At 38.4% G+C, this 13041-nt stretch overlaps 2 protein-coding genes across 12 annotated transcripts in view; one reads left to right on the forward strand and one right to left on the reverse strand.

The window, feature by feature from the left end:
- rabepk (Rab9 effector protein with kelch motifs) overlaps positions 1-13041 on the reverse strand; it is a 373763-nt gene that overhangs the window by 95898 nt on the left and 264824 nt on the right. The gene's annotated exons all lie outside the window — the stretch shown is intronic.
- Positions 1-13041, forward strand: part of dnm1a (dynamin 1a) — a 149360-nt gene that overhangs the window by 67806 nt on the left and 68513 nt on the right. For all 11 annotated transcript variants that reach the window (XM_073949675.1, XM_073949674.1, XM_073949676.1 and 8 more), the window contains 3 exon segments: positions 1480-1528; positions 7706-7717; positions 12862-12975. In XM_073949675.1, coding sequence (XP_073805776.1) covers positions 1480-1528; positions 7706-7717; positions 12862-12975 — 175 coding nt within the window.

The following is a 13041-nucleotide window of genomic DNA, read 5'->3' on the forward strand; positions in this document are numbered from 1 at the left end:
GTTATTAATAAACTATTGTTCTTTTCTCAATATTAATGGTAATATATTATATCCATTTATATGGAGACACTATAATAAAATGGGAATGGTTGGTGATATTAACGTCCTGTTTGTGGCACATTAGTAAATGTGAGGGGGCAATCTTTTCAAGATGGGTGGTGACCATGGTGGCCATTTTAAAGTCGGCCATCTTGAATCCAACTTTTGTTTTTTTCAATAGGAAGAGGGTCATGTGACACGTCAAAATTATTGGGCATTTCACAAGAAAAACAATGGTGTGCTTGGTTTTAACGTAACTTTATTCTTTCATGAGTTATTTACAAGTTTCTGAGCACTTATAAAATGTGTTCAGTGTGCTGCCTATTGTGTTGGATTGTCAATGCAACCCTCTTCTCCGACTCTTCACACAGTGATAGCAACACAGCAGGAGAAACTCTAGCACAGGCTTCCAGTATCTGTAGTTTCAGGTGCTGCACATCTTGTATCTTCACACCATAGACAACAAAGATAGTGGAGCCATTCTTCATCAATGGAAACCTCAAGGCCACTGGATATTTGAAACTGCTCCATGATGATGTGTTTCCCTCTTTACGCACTGAAGCTGACCCGTTTTCTGAGTTTCTCCAGCAAGATGGTGCACCACCACATTATGGGTGTCAGGTCCAAGCATTCCTAGATGAACAGTTTCCTGAAAAGTGGATTGGTTGTCGTGGGCCAGTTGAATAGCCCCCAAGGTCTCCCGATCTGACCCCCTTAGACTTTTATATTTGGGGTCATCTGAAGGCAATTGTTTATGGTGTGAAGATACAAGATGTGCAGCACCTGAAACTACAGATACTGGAAGCCTGTGCTGGCATTTCTCCTGCGGTGTTGCTATCAGTGTGTGCATTGACAATCCAACACAATGGGACAGCACATTGAACGCATTTTATAAGTGGTCAGAAACTTGTAAATAACTCATGAAAGAATAAAGTTACGGTAAAACCAAGCACACCATTGCTTTTCTTGTGAAATTCCCAATAAGTTTGACGTGTCACATGACCCTCTTCCTATTGAAAAAAAACAAAAGTTGGATCCAAGATGGCCGACTTCAAAATGGCCACCATGGTCACTGCCCATCTTGAAAAGTTTGCCCCCTCACATATACTAATGTGCCACAAACAGGACGTTAATATCACCAACCATTCCCATTTTATTAAGGTGTCTCCATATAAATGGCCCACCCTGTATAATAAGCACAAATATATTATTATACTATATTAATAATAAACACCAATGTTAATCTACATAATAGCATAAAATATTATATGATAAATACTATTATGAATAAATGATTAATAATCTAACATACTAATTATTAATAATCTGATATTAATTCTCAATATGACCTAAACTAAATGGCATTTTACACATTTGAAGCTTTTATTCTGCCACTGTGTGTATTGTAAACATGTGTACTCTGATTTCTGTCGTCTTCAGTGCTCAACAGAGAAGCAGTCAGATTAAGAAGAAAGCAGCTGGGAATCAGGTGAAGGACGTTCATTTACAGCAATATAATGTTCATCACAATGACAAATGCTCTGTGTATACTCGACTCTTCATGTGTTGAGTGTTGCCATCTAATGTGTGTCCAGTGTGCATTTGTCTGTTCTTCATCTGTGTTTCTTATTCTTTATCTTCACACCCTTATCAACTGATCCAGGGCCAGGTTTGTTCTCACACTTCATATACAAGCTTTCATAGACAGAACTGATCTTAGATCAGATGGTGCTTGAATGATCCAGGTTCAGCTGCACAAAAATGCTTTTCTACTCGGAGTTTGTCTTGTTTCTAGTCCGAATATCTAAAAATTGTTAAATCAGGAAGCATTTTCGAAATAAACACAAAATATAGGCTGCGTCTGAAACCGCCTACTTCTCAGTAGGTACTGCATTTGAATGTAAACGTACTACTCGGCCGTTAGAAAAGTGCGTTCTATACAGTATGAATGTGAAAAGTATGAATGCAATTCGGACGTACTACATCCGCCGTTTTGTCATGGTCATGTGACCTACCTGCGTCAGTTGCGTCGCTTCACTTCCATTCATGAATTCTCTCGCGGGGCATTATGGGATAGCGGAGCGTGCATGGGATGCGCACTCCAGAATCTCGCCGGAAGTAGAAAGTCATCCAGGGACTTCTCGCATACTGACTTTCCAATTCTATGAATTCAGACATACTACTCGGCTCGCATACTGATTTTAGCGTACTATATAGTATGGAAGTATGCCGTTTCGGACGCAGCCATAGTCTTATTTACAGAAATAATGAGTTAAAATTGAGAGAGTTTTTCTTGAAAACAAGCTAAATAATCTGCCAGTGGAGGAAGTTAAACAATATTAATTCAAGGTAGAGAAGTTTCCGTCCCGCTCCTGCAACAAAATCTATTATTTTCACATTATTATGCAAAATACCACAGGTAAACATATCAGTAGCTTTATTTTCACTGCTACTCTGTTATTTGTTTCTCTTGCTTCCCCACTGAATATAAATCAAATCAAAACAGAAGATAAATGAATATGTTTAGTTTTATTTGAGTTTTATTAAACGTAATGATGAACACGGACACCAACGAGGAGCTTTTCAGAACACAGAAACACATGACGAGTTTGAAATAGGCTCATTTTGCAGCGAAACAAATTTTATTTATTTATTTGTCAAGCGGCCAAGCAGTAAAGCATTTGCTCTAATTAGGCATGGGGCGGTATAAGATTCTGACTATATGATAACCTTGGATAAAAATATGGTATCACAGTATTGTGATTACTGCTCTAAAATATAGGGTGCTTTCACATCTGTAGTTCACTTCATTTGGTCTGTGTCAAGGGTAATAAATGATACATTGTTGCATTTTCTGCCGTCTTTGGGTCGTTCTCACACCACACTGCTGGCTTTGGTCCGAACCAGTTGAAACGAACCAAAATGCAGTCATGTGACAAAATCCACATCTCTCATTGGCCAGATGTTGTTGCACATATTTTCTAAACTGCTTATTGATTGGTCAGAATTCACGTGCGGGAAAATGCCAGTGAACTCCCACAGGTAAACAAAACCGGCAGACAACATATGTGTTTTTTACACTGGAGGGACGACTGCGCTTGCTGATTGTATCCCTGCTTTAGACAAACTATACATTACGAGAATGAAGCGCGGCCGCAGCTGGAAATCAGTGTTTAATGCATCACTCGTCACTTCAGGAGGAGCCGTGAATTAATTTAGCTAAACTGCGACATGCTCATCTTGCGGAAATATTACCAACGATCCATCAGGTAATGTTTTCCCCTCTCTCTCTGTCTCTCTGTTGGTAAAGCGCTGTCAACAAATATTTCCTCCATATCCCATAATGCACAGCGCATCGGCCTACGGCAGCTGGATTAGTCCAAAACGTGCAGTACTTTTTGCGGTTGGACCTGTTTTAGTACGGATCACCACAAACAAACCGCTCCAGGGTTCGTTTAAAAGCGTACTGAGACCACCTCTTCAAGCAGGTCTCGGTACGCTTATTCGGTCCGCTTCTGGTGCGCACTCGAGTACGATTGCTGCATTCTCACCTGCCCAAACCAACAGCACCAAAAGGGGAAACGAACGAACTCAATCGAACTAAATAAGGCAGGTGTGAAAACACCCATAATCTTTTTAAATGCCTGGGTAAAAAACTAAAAGTTTTTTCCCTTTTGAACACAATTAATTTTGATTAGGGAAGCATTGAAATTGTTTTGGAGCAGTAAACATGTCACAGATTTCTTTACAGATTTCTTTACAATTTAAAACAGCATCTTTGGAGATCTTTCCTGCTGGAGATACTGCTGTCCTAAAAATAATAATAATAATAATTTAAATACAAAATCGTACTCATACCTTAATTTTGGCGGTTTTAAAACCTTTAAAAACTTTTCCAAGCCACGGTATACCTTGAAAACGATTAACGTCCCATGGCTTGTCCTAATACTGCTTCATGTGACCGGTCCTCGCTGTACTCTGCGTTGTGTTGTGATTAGGCGAAAGGAACCAATCATATGGGAATTAACAGGCTTTTATTCTGCATGAATAAAACAAACACACGGCAAAGCTGAGTATGTGCCTTCCTTAGGAGCTCACCAACCTATAAGTAAAAGGGATAATTCTCACAACGAAGCTTGCACATTACAGTTTTTCTCGATTGCTTGGATGCAGTTGTCAACTGAAACTCTACATTTTCAAAACAGTTAACACACAGGCCTAAACAGCGGCACTCATGGTCAAAATGACACATTTTGCTTGCAAAAGGCACATATTGTGTCAAAACATTTAACATATGCAACAAAAGCTAGTTTTACCTTCAAACAACACAACTTGCAAACAAGTATATGAGCTCTTTCAATTAATCATTACACAATGGACAACAAAATACAAAATACAGAACTCAAAATGCACCACCATTGCTTGCCATAGTAGCTTATAGCCAATGGCATTTGTTGTCTTTATTTGGGCTGTCAAATTCACCTTTTTGCAAAGAATTGGATCAAGAATAAGATGTGCTTTGATTGAATATATATTGAATTCATGACATTTTTCAAACTGTGGCTGAAAACTGAAATACTGTATATAAAAAAACAGACAAAAGTAATAAAATACTGTAAATATTAGAGAAAACACATGTAAACTAATATACAGTCAAATCTATTGGGAGTATAGGACATAGCCATATTGACCTCCCCCATCAATGCTGGCACAGAACAACACAGAGCTTCCATCGTTTTTATAAGGTTTGCAGAATGATGGCTAATTGAAGATTTGTGTGAAGGAGTGTCAAACCGGTGCTTCAGTGGTTTCATACTGATGTTGGTAGTTTTTAATAGTTAGGAATAGATGGATTCTGTTTGGTTACCAAAACTAAAACAATGGAGTTTGGACTGCTTGAATGACATCTGTGTTAACTGTTTGGAAAAATGGTGGGGAAAATGTGTCAACCCAATGAGAAAGGGTTTACACATTTGCAAGACCGGTCCTCTGCTCTGCTGGGATAGAGATAATGAAAATGAAGAGGAACCTAGTTTCTTTAACCAGCTCAAAGCAAACTAGAAAAACTGTAATGCTTATAAACTTTACACACAATACATGCCTCATATACATTCAACCTCTCATACATGTTTAAACATCAATGTAATGCAATTTAGAACAACATTACATGTGTTATTATGATAAACAACACTTATATGCTATATTTTAACCGGAGCTTCAGTAAAACTCACCTCTCCTAATCGCGTTTGCCGCGAACTGAGCGAGAGCAGGCGGAACCGGAAAATGACACTTAAAGGGGCCACGCACAATTTTTCCAAAATACACCAATACATTGAAAAATCACACAACTATGATTTCATTAACTCTGAAATATAAGATATTTAAAGAACAACTTTGAAAATACACAATTAAATAAAAATATTTGATGAATAACAAGGAGAATTTGGAGTGAAATTAATATATATAATATAACACCTGTTACGAATGTCCAAACATTTCTCAATCAAAAAAAATGGGCCAATTTCCAATATATGGCTGAAGGAATTAAAATAAACTGAATTAACTTAACAAATGTACTAATGTAGGCCTACTGAATGTGTTCAAGAATGTTGTTGACTGATGAGTCTGACCAGATCCGCAGATCTTTAGCCTGTCATTGAGTCTATTCATGTACTTGTGTGTAAATTTATATTTATTCAATGTTTTTATGAATTTCATTAATATTATTTACTCATTTTCCCAGAGATGGGTTGCAGCTGGAAGGGCATCCGCTGCGTAAAAATGTGCTGGATAAGTTGGCGGTTCATTCCACTGTGGCGACCCCGGATTAATAAAGGGACTAAGCCGACAAGAAAATGAATGAATGAATGAATTACTAACATTAAAGTGTTCATTTGATTTATCTATAATACAGTGTGTAAAGTCATACTTTCTGTCTTTTAGCAGAGATATTATATGAGTGACTTGATTTGTTTACCAAATAAGTGGATCTAACTGGATTTGCATTGTAAATATAAAAGTTAAAAAGCTATTATTTTTTTATTTCATATATTAAGTTTTTAGTTACTTTAAAAATAATTCCGCGAAAATACAGAGATTTTTTTACAAAATTCTCTGCAAAAATAGCAAAAAATGTCCCCAGATTCAGTCTGGCCCTACTGATGAGGGATTCGATTAATGCGTCTCTGCTCAAGTGTGCCACCACACACACTGAACGCTCTCTCCTGATGAATAACAGAGTGTGTGTGTGTTCATAAGAAGTAAGAAAGACATTTTTTGCAGTTTATCATTTAATTAATTTACTGCTGAATGAGGCTGTTGCTGGATGAGCTTCACACACTTACACTGATTCAGAGACTCCGATCAGTTGTTAAAGGCAGCGTGTGTGTGTGTGTGTGTGTGTGTGAGAGAGAGAGAGAAAGAGAGAGAGAAAATGAGTGTGTGTGTGAGAGAGAGTGCATGTGTTTGTGTGTGCAAGCATGATTGTGTATGTGTGCAAGTGATTGTGTATGTGTGTGTGTTATTGTGTTTGTGCATGTCTTTGTTGTGTGCGTGTGTGTGTGTGTGTATGTTTATGTAAGTTTGATTGTGTATGTGTGTGTGTTATTGTGTTTGTGCATGTTTTTGTTGTGTGCGTGTGTGTGTTTATGTAAGTTTGATTGTGTGTGTGTGTGTATCTGTGTATGATTGTGTGCTTAAATGTTTGTGATTGTGTGTGTGTGTGTTTGTGTGTGAGACAGAGAGAAAGCATGTTTGTGTATGTGTGTGATTTTGTATGTGTGTTTGCAAGTGTGACTGCGTGTATGAGTGTGTGTTTGTGCATGTCTTTGTGTGTGTGTGTGTGTGAGTTCATTTATGTTAGTGTGATTGCGTATTGTGTGTGTGTGTAAGCATGATTGTGCAAAGGATGTGTGTGATTGTATGTTTGTAAGTGGAATTGTGTGTATATATGTGTGTGTGTGTGTGTCTGTGTGCATGCGTATGCATAACTGTGTGTAAGTGTAATTTTTGTGTGTATGCATGCATGTGTGTTTGTATGTTTATGTGTGTGTGTGTGTGTGTGTGTATGTGTGTGAGAGAGTCAGTGCTGTTCTGCTTGATTAAATAAGTGCTGCATGCCCTTTATGTCCCTCATCAGAGCTCAGAGGCACACACACACACATGCGCACACACACACATACGCACACACACGCGCACCATCATCATAATCACGGTATTCATCTGTATTCAAAATGTGTTTTGGAGGCTCAAACACAGATACAGACGCCATCATGAATATTTAAATGACATGCAAATCAACCTGACAGTAGTGTACAGTGTGTGCTGCACTCAGAAAAGAAAACATTGTGGTTTATTATATTTGATACGCATGTCTTCTCATCATTATCTGCCTCCATTGAGTTTTTAAACATTTATAAACAGATATTTTAGGATTTGATGCGCATCTCAGCAAAACAGCCTCACAGAATAAAAACACTTGTATGAGGAATCTGTTTTATTATTGATGTTTTCTTTCATCTGTTTGCATCTGTGTGTGTGTTTGTGTCTCAGATCAGGTCTCTGTGTTAGATTCTTACACAGTTAGTTTGCTTTTTAATAGTCTTGAATAAAGTCCAGCATGCTCCTCCTCATCTGTTTTTCTCCTTCTTTTACTCGGCTGCATCAGGATGAGATCATGGTGAGTAGTCTGTGTTTTACTTTATCACCGTTAGACATGTGAAGGTTTGAACATTGATCATGATCATGGTTTTGTTGGAATATACACTGAAAATGTTCAGATAGTAATGTCACACACACAAACATAAGGCAAGCATTTTACACGTTTGGTATCTGTAAATGAACAAACAACAACTGAAATGTATTTGAATGGATATAATTATTTAATAAAAGTGTTTTGTAATACAATTTAAATGTGGTTTATTTAAAGTATTTTCAAATGTAGATCGTGCTTGTTATATTTAATTGATAATGAGTTTATAATAATACACAAATTGTTTTTGTTTCCGCCAGGGCTGCTCGATATTGGAAAATTCTGACTTTGCGATATTTCGTTTTCCTGCGATTTATATTGCAATATTAGTACAATTTCTTCAGATGACATGAACATCCCTAAATGGAAAGAATTGATCATTTTAGATCGATTGGGATGATTCTGTATGAAAGTGTATCCCTATTAAATATAATGAACAATCTACAGGCATAAATACATGCAATAAAGCAGGGCTATTCAATTGGTGGCCCGCATTCCGAACCCGGCCCCAGAGGCTATTTGTTCCGGCCCTCCAAACAGTGTGACCAAGACATCTAAAATAAATTTAGTTCAGTAGAAAAACTAGTTACGAAGTGACGTGCGTCTGTTCAAATACAGCACAAGCTGCAGTTGAAGGCTGCGCAGAGCGCGAGTCACCATAACGCCCCATTCACACGGAGCTTCAGCGTCAACGCTTGACTGAAGGCGTGTCTGAAGTTGGGGCTGACGCGTTTTTCATAGCAGCATCAGCCAATGAAATTCAGTCAGTAATAGGTCACTGTCTAGCTGGTGTATTTGCATACAGCGATCTGATTGGCTGACGCTTCCGTCGGTGCTTAAAAAATTGAGCTAGTCCCAACTTCTGCCGCGAGCAATGCCTCAGAAGCGGCGCCGATGGATCTACAATGCAGTTCGGCAATGCCTGACATCACCCATTCAAAGTGAATGGGAAGCGTTGGCGCTGACGCCCTGTGTGAATTGGGCGTCAGCGAGTGGTGCGGGCAGCCGAAAACATATGTTTGTTGAAAAGGCCTTTTGTACAATGCACTGATATTGTTAATAGGGATGCAATGATTAGCCGATTTCACTATTAACTGCGCTTTAATTCGTCACGGTTAATTAATCGTGAATTCGTCTCTAAGCCGCATTTCTGTTGCACGAAACGAAACCGCAACAATAAACAAAGGTATGCCAAGTGGCCACCTGTGCGCTAGTTTAAAGTTCGAAGCTTGTACATCGAGGCTAATACGCACGCACTCCAGATTAACTATAGCAGCGGCCGTTCCCATATGACGCGTTTTCCGCTTGCAATTTTGGGTCCCACTTGATATTAAGTGTCCTTAACTACTATGTACTTACATCAAAAAATAAATACAATGTGCTTACTGTGTTTATGATGTATTTGAGAACACTTGTGGTGCTTTTGAGTTGGGATAGAGATTGGGTTATGGACAGGTTTGGTGGTATGGGTAGGTTTAAGGGTGAGTTATGTTGTAAGGGGTGGTCGACAGTGTATTAACAAATGTAATAACAAAAGTTAATTACAGATGTAATTACATAAATGTATTCAATTCAAGCATAAGTACACAGTAAATACATGTATTTACACAATAAGTACATTGTAACAAACTATTAACTCCTATGTAAGTACATATTAGTTAAGGCCACTTAATATAAAGTGGGACCCAAGTTTGTTATTTCTAATGTAAGCATATATGACGCGCCTTTCGGCCGTACGCAATAGAAAACATCTAACTGGAGAGAGTTGTGCGTTACTTTCAGTGCAATGTAAACAAAATATATGTATTAATAAAATAATTATGCATGCATGAACGCAGATGACAACAACAGTTAATCCAAATAGCTACTACCCTAATATAAAGCTTGAATTTACATTAGCCGTGATAACCGTGAAACCATCATTATTCTTCAGACTATATCGTACAACCAAAATCTAAAATCGCTGCATCCCTAATTGTTATGCAGTTCAAGACGTCACATATGAATGTGTCTGAATGTAGCCTACTTGAGCAATGCACTGCTTTTGTTGTGTCCTGAAATACAGCATTTGAATGTGTGTAAAAAAAAAGTCTATTGTATAATGCAGAGATGTTATGTAGTTTCAAAATACAATATATTCACATTTTAATGTAGAAAAAGCCAACGTGGCTGTCTTAAGGAGCTAAAATACAGCATATGGGCCCTTATATTGCTGTCGTGTCATCACTTATATAGCAGGTCATATCTCTTCAGCCCCTCATTTGGGATGCTTTTCATGAACCGGCCCCCATGACAAACTAACTGAATAGCTCTGCAATAAAGTAAAAGATGCAATTGAAATAAACAGTGTTTAAATGTTCTCAGAGAAGCCTAATAACAGTATTCAGGTGTACAGTAATGGAATTATCAAATGAAATGTAATCTGCATAGTCTAAAATTAATAGTTATTAGTTACAGTTTCTTTGGTCTAAATGCTTTTAAAATCCTCATCATCACAGGCCTCAAAACAATCTCGTTTTTCCCTCAACGTTGCATATTCTGCCATGTGACTTGCGAATGATCACATTGTGTTATCAATGCTGAAACCACATATTGTGTAGCTCTAATTTCAGCATAGTGTGGTGTCATTATTATTTAAAGAAAGTTTTAGTGAAACTGAATTCCTGTGATGTGAATGTTTTGCAAAATGTCTTCAATAATCACACAATTTACTTATTTTTTAAAGTGAGAAAAGGGAAAATAAATACAACATAAAATGAACACGAGTACATATAATATCTTTAAAAAAAACTGCATTTAAAGTGAATCTCCCTTTTCATTCGTACAGACTTTTGTGTGTGTGATTGAGTCTGTTCTAGTCAGCAGAAATATTATATTCAGAAGAGGCGAATAAACACTAGATGTACTAACTAGAAGATTTGCTAGATGTTTTCTAGTGGTGTATTTATTTTTCTGTCCACTGGAGGCAGAAGTGAGTCACAGTACAACTATGCAGTGAAGTGTGAGCCAGTCTAGGCCAGGTGTGGGCAAACTCGGTCCTGGAGTGCTGGTGTCCTGCACAGTTTAGTTCCAACTCTAATCACACACACCTGCTTATAGATTTCTAGTGATCTTAACGACACTGATTAGCATGTTCAGGTGTGTTTGATTAGTGTTGCAGCTAAACTATGCAGGACACCAGCACTCCAGGACCGAGTTTGCCCACACCTGGCCTAGACTCTTTACAGCAGGGGTGTTTAAACTCTGTCCTGGAGGGCCGGGGTCCTGCACAGTTTAGCTCCAACTTCCTTCAAGACGCCTGTCTGAAAGTTTCTAGTATACCTAGAAAAAGCTTGATTAGCTGCTTCAGGTGTGTTTAATTGGGGCTGGAAATAAAATATGTAGGACACCGGCCCTCCAGAACCGAATTTGGACACCCCTGATGTAGTCTGTGGTCTTGACTGAAACACATGCACACAGAAATACACAAACATGCGCACACACACAAACACACACACAAAAACACACACAATTGCACAAACAAACATTCACTCACACATTGACAAAAACAAACACATGCACGCAAACGAACACATACAGTGTACACAAAAACACACACACATTTACTCTCTCAATAAAACATGCAAACCCAGAGACACACAAACGTTCACTCTCTCACACACAAACACAAAAAACAAACACAAAAATGCACACACAAACACTCACATGCACATACATACAAGACACACGCACACACAATAAAACATGCACTCACACACACATACACACACAAATGTTCACTCTCTCACATACACACAAACACACATACACACACTAACACATGAGCAAACACAAACATTTACTCGCATGCACACACAAACACACGCACACACAATAAAACATGCACACACAAACATTAACATACACACATACAAAACTTCACTCTCACATGCACACACATACATACAAACAAACACACGCACACACATACAAAACTTCTCACACTTATTCACAATAAAATTTGCACACAGAAACATTCGCACACAGATACACTCAGTCACAAAAACGTGCACACATTCACTTACAAACCTTCACTCACACACAAACACACAATAAAATGTGCAATGTCTGCACACACAAACATTCATACAGACACACACATACTGTACAAACCTGCACACACACACAAAACACATGCACACACAAAAACATGTGCACATACAAACATTCTTTCGCATGCATGCACATACAAACACGTTCACACACACACACACACACACACACAACATGTGCACACAAACATTCTTTCGCATGCACGCACATACAAACACGTTCACACACACACACACACACACACACACAATAAAACATGCACACATACAAACATTCATTATCTCTCGCATATACACAAAGACATGCACACACACAATTAACATGCACACGGACACAATACAACATGCACACACACAAATTTTCACACACACACACAAACATTCACTCTCATACACACAAACACACATCCACACACACAAAAACATGCACACACAAACATTCACTCGCACTCACACATACATACAAACGCGCACACACACACACACACACACAAAACATGCACACACACAAAAAATTCACTTTCTCATATACACACACACAAACACGCAATTACACACACAAAAACGTGCACACACAAACATTCTTTCGCATGCACGCACATACGAACACGTTCACACACACACACACACACACATTCATACACACATCCAAAATTGTGCACACACAAACATTCACCTGCACTTACACACACATACACAAAACATGCACACACATAAAAAATTCACTTTCTCATATATACACACACACAAACACGCAATTACACACACAAACATTCACTCACACACAAACACGCACACAGACACACAATAAAACATGCACACACAAGCCCAAACAAACACACACAAACATTTACTCTCTCACACACACACTACTTGCGTATTGTATATTTCTGTTCATCACCCAGACTGTAGTGCAGTAGACTGTGTAGTATGCAGTAAGTAGTATTCATGTGTGTGTGTGTGTGTGTGTGTGTGTTTCAGGTGATCAGGAAGGGCTGGCTGACTATCAATAACATTGGCATCATGAAGGGCGGAGCTAAAGAGTACTGGTTTGTGCTGACGGCCGAATCACTGTCCTGGTACAAGGATGACGAGGTGAGGCTTTGTAACACACACACACACACACACACACACACACACACACACACACACACACACTTT

Source organism: Danio rerio, chromosome 5 (genome assembly GCF_049306965.1).
Source record: "Danio rerio strain Tuebingen ecotype United States chromosome 5, GRCz12tu, whole genome shotgun sequence".
In the NCBI taxonomy this organism is placed as follows: Eukaryota; Metazoa; Chordata; class Actinopteri; order Cypriniformes; family Danionidae; genus Danio; species Danio rerio.